A 26,799-nucleotide genomic window follows, 5' to 3' on the forward strand; every position below is an offset into this window, starting at 1 on the left:
AAGAATACAATGAATTTTTTCAAAATCACACAAGTAAGAAGACATCTCCACAACTAGCATTTGTTGCTCAACCTGATCAACCATCCAACAATGCTCATATTGTTCAGATAGAATATGATGAGTTCCTTTCGAGAAAGTAAGAAAGCGTATTGTCACACCCCGAGAGGATACCCTAGACGTGACCGGCACTCGAAAGCCATTTCTGACCTTCAAGTGAACCACCTGATTCAGTCACACTATCATCCGGTCACATTCACTCAAAAGAGGGTTCAATCATAACATACTATTCATAATATAAGGACCGAGGGCCAATCACTATCAACTCATCAAAACAAATATAATAAGACTTCTCAAAAGTAGCAGTCCAACCTTCCCACACTCTAGTCTATGAAGCCTCTATCAAAGTCTAGAAGGTGCCGATGACAAGCCCGTGGCTACCAAAATCAAAATAAAGGAAACGACAACAAAACTATACAAGAAAGCTCAACATCCTCCGAAAACTAGGAGGACTCACCAACTAGCTGGGAGTGTATGTAGATCTTCAACGGAGTGCCGGTTGATGATCTCTAGTACTTGTCTCTGCATCATGAAACGATGCAGGCCAAATGGCATCAGTACATGGAATGTACGAGTATTTAAAATGGCCGAATGAAACAACATCAGAAGGAAATCAAATCAACTCGGAATCTCAACTCAAGAAAAATAACGACTCAATCAAGTGTCCTAAGTCTAAACAAAAATATGGTTTAGACAGGACCCACCATATACCATTCAACTCAATCCGACTTAGAGTACTATTAAGACCTATATGAGAGTTTCTCTTATCCGACAACCATCACTTATAAGCCAGTGAAAGTACAACAAACCGACGTTGTTGCCGCGTCCGTTCATACTTTGCCAAGGTATGAACGAATCAACCAATCATGGATCCAATCCAACCAAGTCCTATAATGTCAGGATAATAAATTTAGGTAAGCATCCGACTTTAACGGTTCAATCCCCTCCTACGTTTGGCGATGTAGTTATTGGATTTGAGTATGGACTATACTCTTACACAATTCGGTGCTCGATACTCCTCCTAAGACTCAATGCACATAAAACTCCATCCAATCAACTCAATCAAATCATATCGATAAGTCTCATTTACAACCTTGTCATCTCATCAACTCTATCACAATCAAACCTCTCATAATCATATCTTTCAAGAGAAATTCAAATGCACATTTATAACAACATATAGACATAACCAATCATTTCCTCCATCCATTTAATTAATCTTTGAGACTCATCGCAACTTCAAGGCTTTAAATTGACACTTCAAAATAAGCAACATTTTAAAGAAAAATAACATCCTTTATCATAATATACATAGTTAAGAAGATCAATAAAGCATATTTAACAACTCATCTTCATTAACTCATACTTACATAAAGGCTCTTTTTTTAGAAGTTTCTTGATTCAACCTCATCAACATAGCAAGAAGCAATTTAATAGATGACAAGACTCATTTGAACATAGCCCTAGCAAGAAACTCCATTCCTATGGACATTTATTCTCAAAGAAGGTATAGGACACATGGGTGGACTCAACCCATGTTTTATATAGCTTTACATACTTTAGTGAAGACTTTGAAGAAAGCCTTGTAGTTGGGTCTTCAATGGCAACTTGAATCTTGAAGCTCTTGGAACAACTCTTTGCTAGAAATAGAGAAGAAGAAGAGAGAGTGAGGGAGAAAAAAACTCCTAGGGCTTTTTAGAGAGAGAGAGGGTCTGCAAAAATATCATCTCAAAATGGTCTAGGGTGATACATATATAATTTGGGTAAGTTTCCAAATTGCCCTTTCTCAAAAGTTCTGAAAAATAGGCAAAAATGTTCTTGGCGCGATAGTGGCGCGTCGCGCCATTGCAGCGCCAGGCCGATTACGCCTAAAACCTGCACACCTCGTAGTGGTGCACCGCGCCAGAGACCAAACTACTGAGGCATGTTTCTAGCGCGATAGTGGCGCGTCGCGCCCTTACTGCGCCAAGGCCATTGTTCTTGGGTTCTGGAAATTAGGCTTGAAAAACCCTGTACAACTTTTAGTGGCGCATCGCGCCAAGGACCAAACTACTGAGGCATGTTTTTGACGCGATAGTGGCGCGTCACGCCCTTACAGCGCCAAGGCTATTTCCCCAGCAGTTGCAACCCAGGCCCAAAAATGAAATTCCTACCGTGCTAGTTCGTCTTAGGATCGTCATATCTTTCGACTCCGAACTTCAAAATTTACATTCTTGGTGTCATTGGAAAGAAGACTCGATGACCTTTAATTTGATAGGTCGTGGGCCACCCAGATTGTCATCATTCAAAAGATAGGGTCGTTAGAAGTCGACCCCTTATACGAACTCATCCCAAGACTTAGCCACGACGAATCTCTTGGATTTGATTTGGTCCTAGGGGTCCTTCATGACCCCACATCACCTCAAATGCTGCTCAATTTCTCAAAGACTCGTCTTAACTCATTCAAAAGATAGGGTCGTTAGAAGTCGACCCCTTATACGAACTCATCCCAAGACTTAGCCACGACGAATCTCTTGGATTTGATTTGGTCCTAGGGGTCCTTCATGACCCCACATCACCTCAAATGCTGCTCAATTTCTCAAAGACTCGTCTTAACTCATGCAAATGCTCCACAACACTCGAGTTTGACCCTACCCGAAAACAAGAAGGGTCCGAATCTTAGGGAAAAATTTTGAGGGGTGTTACACGTATCCATAAGTAGCTTCGATCAGTTGCTCAACCTAATGTTTTATTGTGGACAATTCTTTTACTTGTGTTTTCTAGTCTAGTACTCTTGGATCATAGGTCATGAACTCAGGTGATTATATTCATATTTCTTGTAACAAATCACTTTTGTATAATATAGCTAATTCATAATCTCTTCCTGCTATTATTTTAACCAATGGGACTAAATAAAACCAAAAGGAATTGGCAAAGCTAAACTCTTATCTTCTGTCACCCTAGATTCTATTCTTTATGTCCTTGGTTCTCCTTTAAATATGACATTTGTTATCTTTGGGAACCCATTTAAGCCTGAATCCCGTGCATAATAAGAGAATTTCTTGTCTAAAACCTCAAATGTGTTTTCCTCAAGTTAGGATAAGAATTAGGACTAGGACCTGGTCCCTTGTTATGCCTGTCTTTTGTTTGGAATAGTTTGAAAAACTTTCTTTAGTTCTTTCTGATTCAGGACAATCTTTCTTAATATGTCCATTCCGATTATAGTGAATACATAACAAGTTTTCAAAAATAGAGACATATTTGCTATAAGGATTGTTAGGAGGATCTATTCTCATACTTTCCAAAACCTTTAGACCCATATGTCCCTGATTGGTGAGGTTAGAAAGCATTTTTGAGGAGGTAGTCATTTGATATAGATTTTTTTGGTTCTTCTTTAACACGAACCAAGTTCCTTTCTAACTGAACATTTCTCTCTAAAGTCATTGCCAACTTTATTTTAGCATCTTTAAACTAGTTTTAAGCTCAATATGTAACCTGCTAGCCTCGCCTTTTCCCTTTAGACTACTCTTATGTTCCTTCCTTAACTTCTCTTTGAGTTCTAGATTTTTAGCTTCTAAAACTATCATTTGTTCCACCGTTTCAGACATTTGAGAAACTAAAGAAATTTTTTCATTCTGAAAAACATCTAAGCTATTGTTCAAAAAAATACTCAGTGGTCAACTTACTAATTGAGTTAATCAACATATTTACTAAACTTCTCAATTTTTTTAGTGGAGTAAACATACATATTTTATTTAAAATAAGAAAAAGTTACTTCTTCATCAGCTTCATCAGCTTTAGATTTTTCCGTGAAGGCAAACATAGTGTCAAAGACATCTTCATCATCATCATTTATAGTAAGCATGGAAGCATCCTCTGGATGTTCATATTCCTCTAAATCACTTGAGAAAATTTCCCAGACAACAAAAGCCTTCTTCACTACATAGTCGGCAACTATTTTTCTTCCTCTCTTTTATGAGACCTGGTCTCTTTACTTGTCTTTGTCTCCTTCGGATTCAACAAAGTCTTTGTACTCCAACTTGTGCATAGGGCAATACCTGATGTAGTGCTATGGGTTTTCATACTTATGGCACAAGTATGTTGCATTTGTTGACCTTCTTGAGTTTTCCTTCTTCATAAATCCACCTTGCTTTCTTATAATTTTTGAAAATCTGTGAGTCAAATAGGCTATAAACTCATCTTATTCACAAATATCACTTTGAAAAACTTTAACGGCCAGAGATTTTTCCTTTTTTACTTCCATGTTAGAGTGATTTTGTTGCTTGTATTGCTAATGGGTCCGAATATTTCTAATGAGCTCATCCATTATAAGTGTTTTCAGGTCCCTTGCTTTAGTGATAGCATCTACTTTAATCTTCCAAGACTTGAAAAGAATTTCGAGTATCTTCGTGACTTGCTTGCTTGGATGAATGAGTTGTCCCAAGCAACATAGCTCATTGGTGATGAAAGTGAACCTGATGTGCATTTCTTTAATAGTTTCACCTTCCTTAATTGAGAAATTTTCATATTGAGTGGTCAACATTTCCACTTTGGACTCCTTTACTTGAGTGGTTCCTTCATGAGCAGTTCTTAAGCAGTCCCAAACCTCTTTGACTGATTCACAAGCAGAGATTTTGTTATACTCATATGGTCCTATACCATAGACCATTAGATTCTTTGCCTTGTAATTCTTTTCAATCTTCTTCCGATCAGTTTCATTATACTCCTTTCGAGTTTTAGGAACAACACGAGTGATTTCTCCTTCTTTCACCTTATTTACTGGAACATGAGGACCATCTAGGATAATATCCTAAAGTTCACTATCTTCAGCCATGAGAAAATCATGCATGTGAGTTTTTCACCTGCCATAGAAATGGCCATTAAAACGAGGTGGCCTAGTGGATCATTGCCCTTCTTCCAGATTTGGTGGAGCAATCATTTCTTCTCACATGATCTTCTCTTGGTATTAACTTTATAGAGAGTTCATACTCTAATACCAATTGATAACTTATATGCGTCCACCATACGTCAACGGATCACGTCCTTTGACTCAGCAAGAACAGTACAAAAAGTAAAGGATTTAAAATAAAGAACACAAAGAGTTTACGTGGAAAATTTCTTGCTTAAGGGAGGGGAAAACCGCGACCTTTCTCATAGGATTTCAAACCAATGCCATTATTATCAATGAGCAAAGATTTAGATTACAAATTATTACAACCTAATAATTAAACTCTTAATCCCTTCCTCCTTATTGTAACAATTCTGTTACACAAAATCTAAGAAACAACTCTATTACCCACTAAACAAACCAATACTAGTCGATTTAGAATTCAAGAACTCAATATAGCTAACTCTAGCTACAACTCAGAAAAACTCAAGAATGATCTAGTTCTTTTATAACTAAGGAATAGATATACAGAAGATAAATATAGAAATACAAAACTAAAAAATAACTAAGAACGAAGTTAACTCTATCAGGTCCTATGTTGTTCTTTAAGTGAATATTTCTTGAGAGAATGACTTTTGCTTTTGTGAAATTCAGGAATACAAAAACTGAGTTGTGTCATTGGAGAAGAGACTAATATAAGATAGAAACAACCCGTGGAGCAATGCCATTGGCTGAGAGTCTGCTTCTTTCAATCTGACGTGTACCAATGTCACAACCCAAGCCTAGGGCCTAGACGTGATATGGTGAATGAGGAACCCGAAAATACCTCAAATAAGTCTCTTAGCATTCTTTTATCCTTTCATAGGTAATGACAATAAATAATAAAGCAAAACTCACACTAGTAAATCTTCAACTTACATATGTCCAACAATACCTCATAACTTTTAGATTTAACAGGGCTAAGACAAGTCCCTAGCTCACCATCAATCATAATAGAAAGAAATGTCATAGCAAGTGTCTAAAGATCTCAACATATCATAAGCTAGAAAGATAAAGGAGTATTGTTCCCGAAATATGGGAACTCACTAAAAGTAGCCTTCAAACAAAATCTCAACTAGCCACGTGGAGGAGAACGAGGAAGAGCATCGGTCCCTAAATGGTATATCATGTAGGCATTCTTTTAGCCTTTCATAGGTAATGACAATAAATAATAAAGAAAAAATTACACTAGTAAATCTCTAACTTACATATGTCCAATAATACCTCATAACTTTTAGATTTAACGGGGCTAAAACAAGTTCCTAGCTCACCATCAATCATAATAGAAAGAAGTGACATAGCAGGTGTCTAAAGATCTCAACATATCATAAGCTAGAAAGATAAATGAGTATTGTTCCCAGAACATGGGAACTCACCAAAAGTAGCCTTCAAATGAAATCTCAACTAGCCACATGGAGGAGAACGAGGAGGAACACTGTTCCCTAAATGGTGATATCATGTAGGCACAAAAGTATGCATTAATTGTCACGCCCTAGGAGGATACCCTAGACGTAACCGGCACTCAGAAACCATTTCTGGCTCCCAAGCAAACCACATAGCCTGATCAGACATCCGTTCATCCATTCAATCAGCGAAAGACTTAAAATAAGAGAATATTTGGCTGGAAACTCAAATCATCAATCTAACTCAAGGAATAAAGGCAATGGGCCAATAAATCAACTCCAATATTTATCATTAAAAATAGTTTGACAAGAATAATTCAAGAAAAGAAATATTCAATCGACCCATCACTATCTAGTCTATGAAGCCTCTATCACTACTATCTAATTGGTGCCAATAACATATTCATGGCTACCTTAAATCAAAATGAAAAGGGCTAACTCGATGCAAGAATACATAAGCGGTGTCCTCCAAATGTAGGGAAGGACTCACCAATACGCTGAGTGCGAATAGATCCCCAATGATGCTCCTATTGATGATCTCTTAAACTTGTCTCTGCATCATAAAATGATGCAGGTCCAAATGGACGTCAGTACATAAAATGTACGAATATGTAATTTGGCAGAATGGAACATACCTCAAGGAAGAATAACATCGGTCCACATATCTCAAATCAGAAAGATAAGAGAGACTCAAATAAGACATCATAAGTCTAAAGTAAGAATACAGTTTAGATAGCGACCAATCATATACCATACAATCCAATCCAATTATGTATAATACTGTTCAATCAAATCATTTATAATTCGATCCCTTTTAATCATGTACAATCCAATCCAATCTGATCTACTCACAATTCATCTAACCCAATCCGATTATATACAATCAACTCAACATTCAACTCAATAATCAAATCCAATCTAGTCACATACCATTCTATTCAATCCAATCACAATTCATGTAATCCAATCCAATCACATATCATCTAATCCGATCCAATCATATACCATCAACTCAACAATTAACTCAAAGGACTCAACTTTATAAATATGCAAATTAAATTATATAATATTTTACAATTCAACTCAATCATCTACAATCACCATCAAACCAATCATATCAAGCACAATCTATTCAATTGGGAGTTTCTCTAACTGACAACTATCACCATATGAGCAAGTGATAGTACAACAATCCAACGTTGTTGCCACATCCGTCCATACTTTTTCAAGGTATGAATGATCAACCAATCATGGATCCATAACCAATCAAGTCCTATCATATCAGGATAATAAAATGGGAAACATCCGACTTTAACGGTTCGATCACATGGGAAGCATCCGACTTTAACGATTCAATCTCCTCCTACGTTTGGCGACGTAGTTTATTGGTTCGAGTAGGGACTATACTCTTACCTAATTCGGTGCTCGATACTCCTCCCAAGACTCAATATGCTCATATCTATCAAGTGAGTAAAATACTCAAAATACTCATTTAGTCTCATTAGACTCTTTTCAAAACTCAATCAAATCTGGCTTCCTTGGACCTTCTTTCAAATTGGCTCATCTCAAATCATCAAACTCTTCTCTTTAAAATTTATACAATCTCAACTCAATCTCAAAAATCGGCATTTTTAAAGTAAAAATGCTCAACTCATTTATACTCAAAATACTCATGTTCAAAAATAATTAAAAGACTTCTCAAACTCAACTCATGCTTAAACTCTTTTTTAAAATCATAGATGAAAATAATCATTCTTTAAAACTCAAAATAACGTATAAATAGTTTATGCAAAAATGCTCATAATCATTTATTTAAAACTCCTTCTCAAGATATTATTTATTTCCAAAATGCTCATAAGACTCCAATCAATCAAATTATGCAAATCACATATCACATAATTACATTAGACTCCAATATACTTCATCACACAACATCCTCATCAACATAGCATCTTCATTCACATCGTCGTCAAGTATCATCATTCACATCATCATCAAACATCATTATCGCATCATCATCAAACATCATCATCACATCATCATCAAACATCATCATCACATCATCATCAAACATCATCATCACATCATCATCAAACATCAACTCCAAAATCCTTATTTAATTCTACATCCATTTATGGAAACAAAAGTGACATTCTAGCTCTACCAATGTTTTAATTCTTTTTATGCCATTCACATTCATAACTATTCCAATTCATTCTTCTCATTCCAATCAACACATATACCCAAACCATCCATCTCAAACTAAAGACAAATTATGACCAAAAAGAAATCTCATCTTGGGTTCATGTGAAGGAAACATGAATCCATACTCTCAACAAAACTCAACTCAAGAACACCATCAATACATATTAATTTATATGCAAAGATCCATTTGTAGTCAATAATATAAAAGATAACTATTTAGTAACTCAAGTCATTAAAATCATCCATCAATTTCTAGCATATGAAAATATTCTAGGGTTTAGGTAAATTTCAAGGAAAATCTTCCTAGAAGGTTCAAATTCTTCACAACTCCTATCCAACACATCAATGGGCATATGGAAGAACTCAATCCATATTTTAGGTTAGCCTTACATACCTTAGAGTAGATTTTGAAGAAATCTTGTTTTTAGGTCTTCAATGAAAAGCTTGAATCCTTGAATCTTGAGGGAAAATCTTGTTGGAGATGATTTGAGAGAGAAGGGGATGAGAATTAGGGTTCTTTGGAGAGGCAAAAGACTGAAAATTATCATCCAAAACGTGTCCAAGTTGTATATATAGGTATTAGGTAATTTTCCCAAAATGCCCCTCCAAAATCTGGAAATCGGGACAAGTCCATGACAGGTCCGCGACGTGGACGTGTCGCGCACCTTTCTGATCGACAAAAAATGAAATTTGGAAAAATTGTCAAAGTTCGCTGCAGGTCCGCGACGCGGACCTATCGCGGACCTCTCTGCTCGACCAATCATAACTTTTGATTCTGAACTCAGAAAAATACAATCTTAGTGGAGTTAGAAAGAAGAGTCAAATACCTTTAATTTGATAGGATATGGGCCACCCAATTTATTGTATTATAGAATTGTATTATAGGAGTTATGGTCGTTTGAAGTTTATCCTTATACGAACTCATTCGGAAACTTAGGCGAAACGAATTCTTTGGACTCAGCTTTGTTCTTGGGATACCTTATGACCCTAAATCACATCTAATACACTTCAAATACTTAAGAATTGATCCTAACTCATATATACAACTAGGAGTCACCGAGTTCGATCCCACACGCACATGAAGAATGGCTTGAGTTTTGGCAAAAAAAATCCAGGGTGTTACATTAATACTTTAAATGTACTAAGTATGTAGGCATGCATCACAAAGTAAAACATTTAGGACATTTATAAGGTAAAGTACATAAATGAGTGTATGCATGAGTAATCAAGTAGATATTATTTAAATCATACATATGTGGATGTATACATGCACGAGTAATCATGTAAATAACATTTGAAAAGTTAATTTATGGGAAGTTGACTATAACCGATATTAAGACTATGTGAGCTATAACATGGAATCCAACATAACCCCCTACGTTGGTTGGGGAGTCTACTTGCGTAGAGTAAAACTCCGTCAACTTTACATTTTAACTTTAACTTTAAGGTCTTTTATGGATTCATTAGCCTAAGACTACAAGAGCTCCTATATTGGCACATAGTTAATGAGAGAAGGGGTTGCTACGAGGATTTCCTTATCGAATCCCACCTCAATGACCCATTCAGTGCTAAGTCAATCTCACGGAATAGTTTAATACTTCAAAATAGTCATAACATGTAGCTTGAGAATTCAAAATATCATATTCGGTAGAACAACTCATTAAAACCTCTGGTAATTCAAATACGCAAGAATTATCCTTATTGCATAAAGAATCCAACATTCATATCATTTCATCATTCTTTAATTTCATAAGACTCCCTTTTAATCATAGACATTGCTTTCATAAATATTTATTTGGAGTCAAAACTTTTAAGTCAAACTTCATTGAAAATATAGTAAAACTAGGTGGGTTCAAATAACTTCAACTTTCAAACATGTAAGTAAATGAATATGCATAAATACTTTGAAATCCATTAATTAAAAATCATACTTTGAACAATCCACCATGAATTTCAAAAATCATTAAAGAGCTAAATAGAGAAAATACTTACAAACCGTCAATTCATACATATGAAATCATCTTGCATCAAAATAGACCAATAATTATTAGTTTAGCCATGAGTCATGCTATTAAGTAGAAATAAGAATTATCCATAAAACAATATTACTCAAAATCAAGAAATTTAGTTGAAAGAGTTTTGGACTCCGTGGGTGGAAGAACCCATGGGTAAACACCCAGATACCTTAGATTAAATCTTAAAAAAAATAAACATAATTTATCATATAATCAAAATAGTTTAGGCATGAGAGTGGAAGCAATACTCTCATTGAAACCTTACATACCTAAAGTCCGAAGCTTTAATTAGAATCGATGGACGTAATGAGCACTCTTGAATCCTAGCCTTTTCTCCTCGCCGGAGCATTTTGTGTACTACCCGGAGTATATGAATCATCGAAATAGTATTTCTACACTACTAAGAAATAAAACTATATTTTGAGAATGAATAAAGAAGTGTATAGAAAGAAGAATTACTTGAGAAAAGTTGATGAACAAAATAATGAAATAATGTGTGTATTTATAGGTGTGAAGGAGAGACCTAACAATAATTAAAATAATTATATAGAAAAATCTAAAAATTTAATAAAGGATTGTGATGTTATGGGTGATATAAAATGGAGGACTATTCATGTCAAATGGATCTAGATCTTCTATGTTTGGTGAGATGAATCTCCTTTTTATGGAATACCCTTTTTTGGAGCTATGTTTGAATAAGATAACTTCCTAATTAGGATTTGATGTCTTCATATGAATTGTAGCACTAGAAGGCTTATTTCATTTTTTTTAAGAATCAACTAATTTGGAGCATTCTAATTTGGGGGTTTTTCAGAAATTTGAATTACCTAATTTAGACCACCCTATGAAAACTCATGCTCAAAATACAGAAGTAGTATCATTTTCGTCGAGAATTGGAACACCACATATAACGTTTTTAGGGGGTGTTACATTATCTCCTTCTTAGGAAAATTCATCCTTGAATGAGACAAGACTTATCTTAAATAGAGTAGAGTGTAAGCCAACAACCCATCATTAATGCAATAGTGCAATTTAAAACATCGTTCGAAACATATTTCATAATTTTGCATGTATATGACAAGAAAAGTTGAAATGCAAGGATTTCAAGTAATTGAGCAGGGATAACTTAGTACCTTAGGCTTGCCTAAAGGGGAAAAGATGAGGGTATCTCTTAATCATATCTGCTTCTGGTTCCCATGTAGCATTTCTACTTGCTGATTCCTCCAAAAGACTTTAACAGATGCAACTTCTTTGTTCCTTAATTTCTTAACTTGCCGATTCAAAATTTCAATCGGGACTTCTTCATAGGTCAAGTTTTCTTCAACATTCACTACTCCCAAAGGAACAGTGGAACAAGAATCATCTATATATTTTATCAACATAGACACATGAAACACCGGATGAACCATGGCCATTTCCAATGGCAACTCCAAATCATACACAACCTTGACAACACGTCTCACGATTCTATAAGGCCCTACATACCTAGGGCTTAATTTTTCTTTATTACCAAATTGAACCACACCCTTCATGGGTAAAACCTTCAGATACGCCTAATCATCCACATTAAACTCAAGATCTCTTCTTCTAGTGTCAGAATTGGACTTTTGATGACTTTGAGCCATCTTCAACCTTTCTCTAATGACTTACACCTTCTCTAAAGCATCAATACCAAATCGGGGCCCAACAAGGTAATCTCATAAACTTCTAACCAACCAACCAGGGATCTACATCATCTCCCATACAAAGCCTCAAATAGCGCCATCTCAATACTTGAGTGGTAACTATTATTATAGACAAACTTGATGAGCGGTAGATGATCATCCCGATTTTCTTTAAACTCCAACATACAAGCCCTTAATATATCCTCTAGTGTTTGAATCATCCTTTCGGCTTGCCCATCGGTTTGAGGATGGAATGCGGTGCTCAATTTTACCTTAGTACCAAGGACCTTTTGAAACGATCTTCAAAAGTGAGAAGTGAATTGGGTACTAAAATCCAAAATAATAGATAACGGTACACCATGCAACCTCACTACCACCCGAATAAATAACTTAGCATAGTCTTTGGCACTATAGGAAGTCTTAACCAATAGAAAGTGAGACAACTTAGTCATTTCATCAGCAATTACCCAAATTGAATCATGACACTTTCGAGTATGAGGCAAACCCACTACAAAATCCATATTCACATCTTCTCACTTCCAAGTAAGGATTTCAATGTATTAGGCTAGGACACCCGGCATTTGATGTTCAGTCTTCACTTGTTGGCACTTTAGACATTCGGATACAAACCTTGCTATGTCCTTCTTCATGCTACCCCACCAATAAAACTCTTTTAAGTCTCGCTACATTTTTGTCGAACCAGGATGAATGGAGTATGTAGAATTATGAGCCTCCATCAAGATCAAACTTCTTAGACCATCCATATCCGAAACACATAGCTGACCTTGGTAGTATAGCACCCTATCTCACCCTTGGAAAAAGACCTCTACCTTCTTTTCCTTGACCAATTTCTTTAACTCAATAAACATCGGGTCAAGATCTTACTTTGACTTAGCATCCACCATTAAAGAGGATTCAAACCCATTTTGAACAACCATACCACCATCATCGGTACCACACAACTTCACCCCTAATCTAGTCAACCGATGAACATCTTTCACCAACTGCCTCCTCCCTTCATCAACATGAGCCACACTCTCCATAGACACTCTACTAAGTACATCGGCGACCATATTAGCTTTAGCCGGATGATAGTGCACACTCATATCATAATGCTTAAGGAGTTCTAGCCACCTCTTTTATCTTAAATTAAGGTCCTTTTGGGTGAACACATAGTGAAGATTTTTATGATCGGTATACATATCCACATGTACCATATAGAGGTAATGCCGCCAAATCTTCAAAACAAAAATATTAGCCACCAATTCAAGGTCATGGGTAGGGTAGTTACGCTCATGCACCTTTAATTACCTAGAAGCATAGGTTATGACCTTGCCATTTTGCATTAAGTCACAACCTAAGCCAATCTTTGAAGCATCACAATAAATCACAAAACCTTCTAATCTTTCTGGTAGAGTCAAAATAGGAGCGGAGGTAAGTCGATCTTTCAAGGTCTGGAAACTCTTCTCACACTCATCCGTCGATATAAATTCGACTTTTTTTTGGGTCAATATTGTCATAGGAGATGAGATGGAAGAAAAGCCTTCAATGAACCTTCTATAGTATTTGGCTAGACCCTAGAAGCTCATAATGTCTAAAGGAGACAACAGTCTAGGTCAATTCTTGATTGCCTTCATTTTTTTTAACATCAACCTTAATTCCATCACCAGACACTACGTGACCAAGAAATTCCATCTCCTTTAATTAAAATTTGCACTTGCTAAATTTTGCAAACAATTGCCTATCCCTCAACGTTTGAAGCACAACTCTCAAGTGATTATTATGTTCTTCCTCACCCAGAGAGTAAATTAAAATATCGTCAATAAAGACCACTACAAAAGAATCAAGGTAAGGTTTGAACACCCTATTTATCAAGCCCATGAACATCGCCGATGTATTCCTCAACCTAAAACTCATTACCACAAACTTGAAGTGACCATACTTGTTCGAAAAGTCATTTTGGGAATGTCACACTCCCTCACCCTTAGTTGGTGATAGCCGGACCAAAGGTCAATCTTGGAGAAGTGACTTTCCCCTTGCAATTGATCAAACAAGTTATCTATTCTAGGGATTGGGTACTTGTTCTTAATGGTCATCTTATTTAATTGTTGGTAGTCTATGCACATTTGATGTTTCCTATTCATAGTTATGGAGAACTTCACAACCATGAACAGGATCCTGTTTGGCGCGGTATGTTGGACTTCGAAGACTATTCAAAACCTCAGGCTCTGATACCAAGTTTATCACGACCTAAGCATAGGGCCTAGAGGTAATATAGTGAATGAGAAATCCGAAAGTACCTCAAATAAGCCTCTTAACATTCTTTTATTCTTTCATGGGTAATGACAACAAATAAATAAACGAAAATCATAATAGTAAATCTTTAACTTATGTATATCCAACAATACCTTTAATGGGGCGAAGACAAGTCCCTAGCTCACCATCAATCATAATAGAAAGAAATGACATAGTAATTGTCTAAAGATCTCAATATATCATAAGCTAGAAAGATAAAGAAGTGTTATTCTCGGAACATGGAAACTCACCAAAAGTAGTCTTCAAACAAAATCTCAACTAGCCACATAGAGGAGAACAAAGAGGAGCATCGGTCCCTACATGATGATATCATGTAGGCAAAAGAGTATGCGTTAGTACTTTAAATATACTAAGTATATAGGAATGCATTACAAAGTAAAACATTTAGGACATTTATAAGGTAAAATACATAAATGAGTGTATGCATGAGTAATCAAGTAGATATCATCTAAATCATACATATGTGGATATATACATGCACGAGTAATCATGTAAATAGCATTTGAAAAGTTCATTTGTAGGAAGTTGACTATAACCGACATTAAGATCATGTGAGCTATAACATGAAATCCAACATAACCCCCTACGTTGGTCGGAGGGTCTACTTGCCTAGGGTAGAACTCCGTCAACTTTACATTTTAACTTTAACTTTAAGGTCTTTTATGGATTCATTAGCCTAAGCCTACAAAGGCTCCTATGTTGGCACATAGTTAATGAGAGAAGGGGTTGCTACTAGGATTTCCTTACTGAATCCCACCTCAATGACCCATTCGGTGCTAAGTCAATCCCATGGAATAGTTTAATACTTCAAAATAGTCATAACATATAGCTTGAGAATTCAAAATATCATATTCGGTAAAATAACTCATTAAAACCTTTGGTAATTCAAATATGCAAAAATTGTACTTATTGCATAAAGAATCCAACATTCATATCATTTCATCATTTATTTCATAAGACTCCCTTTTAATCATAGACATTGCTTTCATAAACATTTATTTAGAGTCAAAGCTTTTAAGTCAAACTTCATTGAAAACATAGTAAAACTAGGTGGGTTCAAATAACTTCAACTTTCAAACATGTATGTAAATGAATATGCATAAATACTTTGAAATCCATTAATTAAAAATCATGCTTTGAATAATCCACCATGAATTTCAAAAATCATTAAAGAGCTAAATAGAGAAAATACTTACAAACCATCAATTCATACATATGAAATTATTTTGCATCAAAATAGACCAATAATCATTAGTTTAACCATGATTCATGCTATTAACTAGAAATAAGAATTATCCATAAGAAAATATTACTTAAAATTAAGAAATTTAGTTGAAAGAGTTTTGGACTCCATGGGTGGACGAACCCACGGGTAAACACCCACATACCTTAGAGTAAATCTTAAAGAAAATAAATATAATTTGTCATATAATCAAAATAGTTTAGGCATGAGAGTGGAAGAAATACTCTCATTGAAGCCTTACATATCTAGAATTCGAAGCTTTACTCAAAATCGATGGACTTAATGAACACTCTTGAATCCTAGCCTTTTCTCCTCGCCGGAGCGTTTTGTATACTACCCGGAGTATATGAATCACCGAAATTGTATTTCTACACTACTAAGAACTAAAACTATATTTTGATAATGAATAAAGATAATAATTAGTTAAAACTATATTTTGATGAACAAAATGATGAAATAAGGTGGGTATTTATAGGTGTGAATGAGGGACCTAACAATAATTAAAATAATTATAAAGAAAAATCTGGAAATTTAATGGAGGATTGTGATGTCATGGGTGATATAAAATGGAGGACTATTGATGTCATGTGTGATGTCAAATGGATCTAGATCTTCTATGGTTGGTGAGATGAATCTCCTTTTTACGTAATACCCTTTTTTGGAGCTATGTTTGAATAAGATAACTTTCTAATTAGGATTTGATGTCTCACATGAATTGTAGCACTAGGAGGCTTATTTTATTTTGTTCAAGAATCAACTGATTTGGAACATTCTACAGTGAGATATGACTTTTCTTCTACAAATACTCTATTTCGTTGCAGCACCAGGTCTTGCAAAGATTAATTTATTTGACCTACTTAGCCTATGAATCTTAAGCAATGGTCCCATAAAAGTTGTAGGTAATGATGTTGGGGTTATTCAGAAATTTGAATTATCTAATTTAGACTATCCTATAAAAAGTTATGCTTAAAGTACAAAAAAATATCATTTTTATCGAGAATTGGAACACCATATACATCCTTTTTAGGGGATGTTACAACTAACCACTGCACTAGTGATAGTGGTTGCAGAGTACTTTTTACAGCTGTCCTTTTCATGTAATGAAACTCTCAGTCTATCTTGGGATCAGGTCCCTCATTAGTTACCAAGGTTTGTTAAATCATCAAAACTTCATATCAGTTCAATCTAACAATATATTTTTTTACTCAATATTATTCGATAATCATCTTCCAAGAGTGCCACTAGCATTCCACAAACAACGTGGAAGTGTGTAATTGGACATAATATTAAATCCTAAAACTAGAAAAGTCTATAATATTGGTTATAGTTAGGATATGGGAGGAATAAATTCTACCACTAAGTCAGCGTTATAGGGATCAGACGTATTTATCTAAAATAATGGCCTTTTGATTCTTGCCACACAACTAAGTAAAAGCATGACGTAGGTAGTGGGATAGGTGTCCTTTTCAAAATTAGGGCAAAGAGGGGAAGGGGGTACATATATATAGTTCTTGGCTCTTGCAAATCTAAACCTACCATCAAATTGCAAAGAAACAGAGAATTTTGCATCATTATTGTACTATGGCATAATCAAGAATCTAGAATCTATCCAAATATCTCAAAGAATTTTCACTTTTCCCCATCTCCTTTTTCTCCAAATACAATAAACTATTAAGATTATCCAAATCCCACCACCTTCATCATCATCATTTTCCCCTATATAAATATCACTTCATAACATCTCCATTACCATCTCAAAACCAACTCTCTAGCAAATCCAACTTCAAAAACAGATAACTAAACCCTATTTCATATATATAAAAAAATTAAATTGAATAATCGATGGATCGTGTAGTGAAGGTGGCATCACAAAAGGCAGTGGTGATATTTAGCAAGAGTTCATGTTGCATGTGCCATGCAATTAAGAGGTTATTTTACGAACAAGGTGTTAGCCCTATGATTTATGAGCTTGATGAAGATATTAATGGCCGTGAAATGGAGAGATCTCTTCTCAGGTTAGGCTGTAGCCCGGCTGTACCAGCCGTGTTTATTGGTGGTAGATTTGTGGGATCAGCCAACACTGTCATGACACTTCATATCAATGGTTCACTCAAGAAGATGCTTAAAGATGCAGGAGCTCTATGGCTTTAGTAATGAGAGAGCCTTTGCTATATATAAACAAGGCCTCTTTTTTTTTGGGCTCTTTTTCCTTTTAAATTTTGCACTTTATGTCAAACTTCTCTCTTCATGGCTTTTTATATAGGCCATGATCTTTATGGGAAGTTACAAATGTTGAATGCAATTTCTGTTTAAAATGGAAATGCAACAATGTTTATAAGTGTGTACTGTGTAGTACTATCTCTTCACTCATATCTTTATGAATTTCTTATATGTGCTTCTCTCGGTTTCAATTCATTTTTCTTTATTTGACTTGACATGGAACCTAAGAATATATAAAAGACTTTTAAATCTTGTCTTCATAAATTAAAGATGAGTATAATGTACCAAAATGTCTTTTTAATCTTGTGCATGGTCTAAGAAATTTCATGTAAAATGTTGGATGTAAAGAGTTAAGAAATATAAAAAGTGACATTATTTTTTAAGAAAACTAATAAGAAAAATAACACAAATAAATTGAAACGGAGGGAGTACAAAATTTTAGTCATGAAAAAAGAAATTCGAGTCCCTAACAAATTACTTTGCATGCATGAATTAAGCATAATGGTTGATTTACTTTACAAAGGATAATATAAAGTTATAAAATACACTGTCAGACCATATATAAAAAGCTAACGCACATAGGTATTTTGGTATGTACAAATGATTAGACAAAAAGTTAACAACAAATATTGTGTTAATTAACTAATAATTTTGTAATGATTAACACAGTAATGTTAAGATTCGAAAGTGTGCCAAAAACTTGAAGTGACATCTCAATATGTATGGCGATCACAAAATGAACAATTGTAAAACGTCATTCTGGTGAATGCACATATTCTCGAAGATAACTAAGAAAAATGCCACTTTTAAGTTTATATTCTCACTGTCGTCCCATTAACATGTTTAGAACCTCTCTTTTTTTTTTCTTTTTTTTTTTCAAATATAGCTTTTGAGTATTTTCTTTCATTATTAATAAATTACTAATTTCCCATTGAAAAATATTGAGTGGCTATTCATACAAATATTTTTATTGAAGCAGTGAGAAAACAAAAAAATGTTTGGTGGTTATTTCTAATATTTCAATGAAAATCTATTTTCTACTATGCATTTTTTTAGTGAGTTGATTCGGAGAAAATTGAATGAAGAAAATCATGTTTTATATCATAAATTTTTCATTAATTCACGATAAAAACTTTATTTCTAGATTATTGGAAACATTTATTGTTAATTGATTTTCAAGTCTAATAATATTGACTTAGGATTTTTTATTTCTTTCAAAAGAACTTACTTAAGATTAATGGGTGGGCCTAATACAATACATTAAATTAAGCTCGAGGTTATAAATTGAGATCCTAGGTCCTAAAAATCCTTTTAGCTTCCCATCTTGTGAGACATTGATGATTTACTTGTTTTCTAGTTTAGTTTCTATATTTAAGATTCAATAAAATGTCACAGTTAAAAAGGTTAGTTGTAACGACATGTTTCAGTCATTATGGATAAGTCAATAGGAATGAATTTGAGCCAGAAAACTTTTGAATAGTAACTTAGAAATTTCGAGCCTAGGTTAGACTTTGATGAAATCTGAGTCAAATGGGGTTTGGGGTAATCCGGTAATGAATGGATGATTTAATTATGAATTCGATCATTTGAGTTGATAACTAAGATATTAAGGAGCATGTAGGATTTTATGGAATCAAATTCGAGCAAGTAGAACTTCCGTAATTGATCTTGACGTGAATGATTGATTTTAGAACGTACTAATGGTTAGAGGGTGTGTCAGGAAATGGGGATTTGGATGCGGGTTATGAGTTTATATCTCCATGCATCCCGACACGATAGGATTATTCCCACAATATGGCAGGGCGCTATGGAGGGATGGGTGTCTCCATGGCGGGGCAGTCACAGGTTTAAGTCAGAAAAGTCCGAAAATGGTTTCTATTTCTGCTACTTCGTCTTTGAGAAACCGAAATCAACTTAGGGCTTGTTCTTTTCAGTTTCCACATACGTCTTCGTCAATGGTAAGTTAATCATTCCTTTATCTTGTAATTTAATTCCTAGACCTTAGAATTTATGGAAATTCTCCTAAGGGAAGATTTTGTCCTGAAATTAATTATGAAAAAGCCCTAGTTGGGGGAGATGATCATGAAAGTGGACAAGAGTTAGGATTTTGATATAATATGGATATTGTAGGTCATTGCTCATTTATTATTTGTATTTCTTGTTATTTTTAGACCAAGAACAAGCCATGACTTTGGAAAAAGAAAAAATTATAGTTCTTTAAAGTTTTCAATACTTGTTCGAGGTAGGTGATGGTTTATTTTCCCGTCTATGTTATACGTGTCTCTTAACTGTACTAATAGTATATCATGCATGTATGTGAATAAGGAAATATAATGAACCTAATAAATTGACTATTGTGATCAATTGTATGCAATGAACCTTGTACCACCCCAGATTTTTTTTTGCAAAGACTCCGATATTTCTTCATGTGTGTGTAGCCTCGAAACGAAGGACTTGTAATTATATATATATGTTAGAATTAATTCCTAAGTATTTTAAGTGTGTTAGATGTGTTTAGGGGTCATAAGAGATCTCCAACGCCAAATCGAGTCCAAAGATTTCCAATCGATTAAGTTTTCGAATGAATTAGTATAAGGGTCAACTTCAAATGACCATATCTCCTAGGTTATAATGAACTGGGTGAACCACGACCTACCAAATTAAAGGTCTTTGAGTCTTCTTTCCAACGCCACCAATATTGTAATTTTTGGAGTTCGAAGTCAAAGGTTATGACCATTTTACTACAGACTAGTACTGCAGAAATTTCAGGCCTTGGCGACCACTGCAGGAAATTTAGGCTTGGCGCTCCAGTGGCGCGACGCGCCACTATAGTGCCAGAAAATAGCCTCAGTAGTTTGGTCCTTAGCGCGACGCATCACTATTACATGTGCAGAGTTTTAAGCCTATTTTGGCTTGGCGCTGCAGTGGCGCGATGCGCCACTATAGAGCCAGTAAGATTTTTGCTCAGTTTTCCAGATTTTTGGAAGAGGGGCAACTTGGACTTTTTCTCTAATTATATATACCCAAGTTGGAACGTTTTGGGATAATATTTTCAGCCTCCTCACCTCCCAAAAACCCTAATCTTCATCCCCTCTTCTCTTCCAAACATCTCCAACAAGAATTTGCCCTTAAAAACTCAAGGATTCAAGCTTCCCATTGAAGACCCAACAACAAGGATTCTTCAAAATCTACTCTAAGGTATGTAAGGCTAACCTAAAATATGGATTGAGTTCTTCCATATGCCTCATAGATGTGTTGGATGAAGATTGTGAAAGGTTTGAAACTTCTATGAAGATTTTCTTAAACTTTCCTAAACTATAAAATATTTTTTTTATATTATTAATTGAATGATGACTTTCATGACTAAATAGTTATATTTCATATTGTTGACTACAAATGAATTTTTGAATATAATTTCATATGTATTGACGGTGTTCTTGAGTTGAGTTTTGTTGAGAGTATGGATTCATGTATTCATTCACATGAATCCAAGATGAGATTTCCTTTGGTCATAATTTGTCTTGAGTTTGAGATGGATGGTTTGTGTATGTGTATTGATTGGAATGAAAAGAATTAAATGAAATAGTTATGATGTGATGATGATATTTGATGATGATGCGATGATGATGTTTGACGATGATGTGAATGAAGAGGTTATGTTGATGAGGATGTTGTGTGATGAAATAGATTGGAGTCTCATGAGCATTTTGAAAATAAATGACTTTTTTGAGAAGGAGTTTTAAATAAATAATTTGTGAACATTTTGCATAAACTATTTATACACTATTTTTGAGATTAAAGAATGATTATTTTTCATCTATAATTTAAAAATAGTTTAAGCATGAGTTGAGTTTGAGAAGTCTTTTAATTATTTTTGAACATGAGTATTTTGAGTATAAACGAGTTAAGTATTTCTTTTATAAAAAAAATGTTTATTTTGAGTTTGAGTAGTTGAAATTATGTTCTAAATGCATCTAATATTTTTCTACATCCATTGAGTTGAAATGGTATCAAATTTGAAGAGAAGAGTTTGATGATTGAGATGAGTTGATTTGAAAGAAGGTCCAATGAGACCAGATTGATTGAGTTTTGAAAAGAGTCCAATGAGACTAAATGAGTTGATTTGAAATTAAGTCCTAAGAGACTAAATGAGTATTTTGAATATTTTACTCACTTGATAGATATGTGTGTATTGAGTCTTGAGAGGAGTATTGAACACCGAATTGGGTAAGAGTATAGTCCATACTCGAATCCCATAAACTACGCCGCCAACGTAGGAAGGAATTGTACCGTGTCGGATGTTTCCCTATTTCATTGTCCTGAAATGATAGGACTTGATTGATTGACGGATCCATAATTGGTTTGAGTCGTTCATACCCTGGCAAGTATGAACGGATGTGGCAACGACGTGACTCGTTGTGCATCACTTATATATAGGTGGTGGGATTGTTGTTGGTTAGATAAACTCTCAAATTGAGTGGTTTGTGCATGATATGATTGGTTCGATTGAGATTGTTTGATGAATGAGTTGGATTGCATAACATTACTAAGTTCTAAGTTGCATATTTATTGAGTTGAGTCCTTTGACTTTATTGTTGAGTTGTTTGTTGAGTTGATTGTATATGATTGAATTGGATTGGATGATATATGAATGGATTGTGTATGATTGGATTGGAGTAGGTGATATGTGGTGGATTGGATTAAATGATATGTGATCGGATAGTGTACGATTGGATTGGGTTGAATAGAGCGGTATATGATTGGATAGGATCGAATTATAAATACTTTGATTGAACTGTATTATACATTATTGGAATGGGTAGTATGGTATATGATTGGTCTTCGTCTAAAAATGTATCATTACTTTAGACTTATGACACTTTGATCGAGTCTCTTTTATCTTTCTGAATTGAGATATTCGAACAGACATTCTTCCTTGAGGTATGTTTCATTCTGCCATATTACATACTCGTACATTCCATGTACTGACGTTCATTTGGACCTGCATCATTTCATGATACAGCGACAGGTTTAAGATATCATCAATAGGAGCACCATTGAGGATCTATTCACACTCTGAGTATTGGTGAGTCCTCCCCTACATTCGGAGGACACAACTTATGTTATTCTTACGTCGAGTGAGCCCTTTTTATTTTTTTTTATTTGAGGTAGCCATGAGCATGTCATTGGCACCAATTAGATAGAAGTGATAGAGGCTTCATAGACTAGATAATGATGGGTCGATTGAATATTTTATCTCCTTGAATTATTCTTGTCAAAACTATTTTAATGACAAAGATTGAAGTTTGACTTGTTGGCCCATGGCCTTTCTTTCTTGAGTTAGATTGTTGATTTGGGATTTGTCCACCCAATATTCTCTTTATTTTAAGTCTTTCGCTGATTAAACGAATGAACGGATGTGTGATGAGGCTATGTGGTTCGCTTGGGAGCCAGAAATGGTTCCTGAGTGCCGGTCATGTCTAGGGTACCCTCTCGGGGCGTGACAAACCTGATACTTGATTGTTCAAGTGTGTGAACTATTCATTGTTGAATGTGATTGTGGCTGTAGGATCTGGTAACACGTCGGTACATATTGGATCAGGTGTCATGCTGACACATAATTAGATCGGGTAACACGCTGATATATATTGGATCGGGTGGCACGTCGACATATATTAAATCGTGTACCATGCCAGTACATTCTAACTATTGGATCGGGTGTCACGCCGACACACTAACAGTTTGGGTATGAGTTCCATGAGAGGACATTGTTGACTGTTGTATTTGAGTTTGACACTATAAAACTGCATCTTGCTTACAAAATGATAATTGGTAATATGTTTCTGTATATGTATGTCTTTACTATGTTCTGGTCACTTGTGTATATTACACTTATTGGGCTGGCCGCGTGATCCTATCAGTACACTGTTATTGTGTGTGTATTTTCTCCACTTGCTCTTTATTTGTTGAGTAAAAAGCATCTTCAAGCGGCTACTAACAAACCTCAGATAGGACATAACTGATTGTCAGATTTAAGGATGAGCCGTTCTTTCACGCTGCCGTGAATCCATGCTAGTTCTTAGTCCATTCTTTCGGACTTAGACTATTTTCAGAGTTTATTTATGTTTATTTTTTTGGAATTGCATCCCCTTATCTTAGATCTTTTAGTTAAAAGTTTTGGTACAATGAATTTTAGGTTCTAGGAGTATTTTCCATATGTTTTAGTTTCATTATCCGAGTTTATGGGAACTCAATACCTACTTTTTTTTTATTTAAATCTATTTCTACATATTTAAATATTTGTTTACACTACTAAAAAATTGTCAGAAAATGACGCAAAAAAGCGACGAATTGAGTCGCTTTTTTGGTCAAACTCGACGGAAAAGTGACGCAGTCACTTCCGTCGCTTTTTTGCTCGACGCTTTTGAAAGAGCGAAAGACAGGGCCATAAAAAGCGACGGACTACGTCACCCCTAATTTTTTTTAATTAATATATATATATATATATATATATATATATATATATATATAACGATGGACTCCATCTTTTTATTATTTTTTAAAAAGTAATTATTTAATAAAAAGCGATGGACTATTAGTCTCCTTTTGTCGCTATGTTCATACTGGTCTTTTTAAAATTTTGCAGAAAAGCGACGGACAAAGTCTTTTAGTCCGTCGCTTTTCTGGAAAAATATAAAAATAAAAATCAGAAAAGCGACGTACTAAAGGACCCTGTCCGTCGCTTTTCTACAACATTTTTGACAGCAGAAACCTACAGTTTCTTCTGTCCAGCTGCAATCAAAATTCAATTCACTTTTATTAAATTTAGCCCATTCTAACACAAATAACAACAAACAAAATACGCAAAATACATAATAACAAACATAATTAAACACTTGAAATAAATAAAATCATAATTTAGAACGATTTAAAGTATTTCAAAGTTTACAAAAAATTTCAAAACTGTTTATAACCTAACATAGAGAATCCTAAAGACTATTTGCTATATATTCATCACTATCGTCGGAATCATCCGGAGTGGACCCTCTTGAATAACGGGGCGGAGGCTGATGGGCGAGGTTGAGCACTTGTTCTTTAATTTTCTCAACTTGTTCATTCATACTTTTTTGATCTGCGAGCCTTCTTTTCTCTGATTCTACCAATACACATGTAAGTTCTGCAATTTTCTAAGACATTGCAGCTATCTGAACCTCGTCAATGGCCTCGGCTTGACGCGACGATCCAATATCTTCTAAACCTGATTGGAGTCATCGTAAATTATTCCTAGAGCCTATTCCATATATTCGGCCCTTGTGGCTGCCTCCAACCACTTTTTCTTTTCAAATTTGAGTGGACTGTTCAGGCGTTAGCTGAACCGAATCTCTCATCTCATGCACGTGCCGCTCATAATCTTGCTGCATATTAGAAAATAAAAGTTATAATCAATATATATATATATATATATATATATCAAAAATAAAACTTAGAATCAAAATATATTATACATTATATCTTAAATAACTTACATAGGCTCGTTCGGCCCTTTTCTTCACCCACTCATCCGGATCTGACTCATTAATCTTTTTCTTCATATAAGTCTTTTTAAAAATTTCATGATGATAGGGAGTGCGTCCCAATTCTTTTTCCTATAAATAAAAATACAATTAATAAAATAATATTTTGTCAAATAATGTATTTTAGAAAATGAATGTAAACTTAGAATTTAGAAACCTTACCATCTCCATCTGAATCGTACCAACACTCTTTGCACCTCCGATGTGCAACGAGCCACCCTTTAGGCTGACTTTTACTTTTTTTCCTTGATCAGATAAAGTCTTGAATTTTTTGGTATCCCAATACCAGCATAATTCTTCAAATATATGAGGCAACATCCAACTCGAAGGTGTCCGATCATTCCTAGCTTTGTTTAGCTAGCTAGACAGTCTAGCGCCCGCTTTTCTTTCAAAAGTAGTCACAATGATCATATTGTACCTTGGCTCCCAAGTACATAAAGTCTGAAAAAAATGAATAACGTTAAATAATTAGTTAAGTAAAGTATAGTAAAAATATTAAATGTAACTTAAAAAATAGATTTAAACATATATATACCTTGAATTCATTAAACATCGCCTGTCGGATACTATTTGGAATCTCCCTCCAAGAGTGATAGGGCTCAGTATATAGCCTCCTAACACTCTCTTGAAGAGCCCTAACAGCCTCCTTCGAAGGAAGTCACCTGCAAGACACATAATAAACATGTAATTATATCATCAATAATTTATTAATATAGTAAAAATAAATAAATAAAATATTAAACTTACGAGGATCCATCCGGCTCAATTATGACTCTCCCAAGTCTGTCCCTCTACCCAGGAGCTAACCCAGGCACATCATGTACTGCCTCTGGTCTAGCAGCAGAAGAAGGTGTAGCTGATGTTGTAGGAGTGTTAGTCTCAACACTAGAATCTCTAAGTCTCAGAGTAGATATGTGAGGAGACTGAGATCCGGGAGATGAAATTGTGGGAGATGGAGTAGAAGAAGATGATAATCTCGGGGGTCAAGCAATAACCTTTGTGAGTAGCTGGTAGGTTTGATCATATAAAGTATATCTGACCTGTGAAGAAGAAAAAGTGTCGCGTGGTCGGCGAAACTGACTATGATAAACTAAAGGATCCATAGTCCCAAAAAGCACAACATGAATATGTGTAGGACTAGCTCGGCAGTGCTGCATCTCCGATGCTGAAGATATATGTCCTGGGATATCCTCAGG

At 34.9% G+C, this 26,799-nt stretch overlaps 1 protein-coding gene across 1 annotated transcript; it reads left to right on the forward strand.

The window, feature by feature from the left end:
* The first annotated feature begins 17,521 nt into the window (after nucleotides 1-17,521).
* Nucleotides 17,522-18,203, forward strand: LOC129884949 (monothiol glutaredoxin-S10-like). Its single transcript, XM_055959209.1, has one exon. The coding sequence runs from the start codon at nucleotides 17,652-17,654 to the stop codon at nucleotides 17,958-17,960; it is 309 nt and encodes a 102-aa protein (XP_055815184.1). The 5' UTR covers nucleotides 17,522-17,651; the 3' UTR covers nucleotides 17,961-18,203.
* The last annotated feature ends 8,596 nt before the right edge of the window (nucleotides 18,204-26,799 follow it).

This window comes from Solanum dulcamara, chromosome 4 (assembly GCF_947179165.1).
Source record: "Solanum dulcamara chromosome 4, daSolDulc1.2, whole genome shotgun sequence".
Classification (NCBI taxonomy): Eukaryota; Viridiplantae; Streptophyta; class Magnoliopsida; order Solanales; family Solanaceae; genus Solanum; species Solanum dulcamara.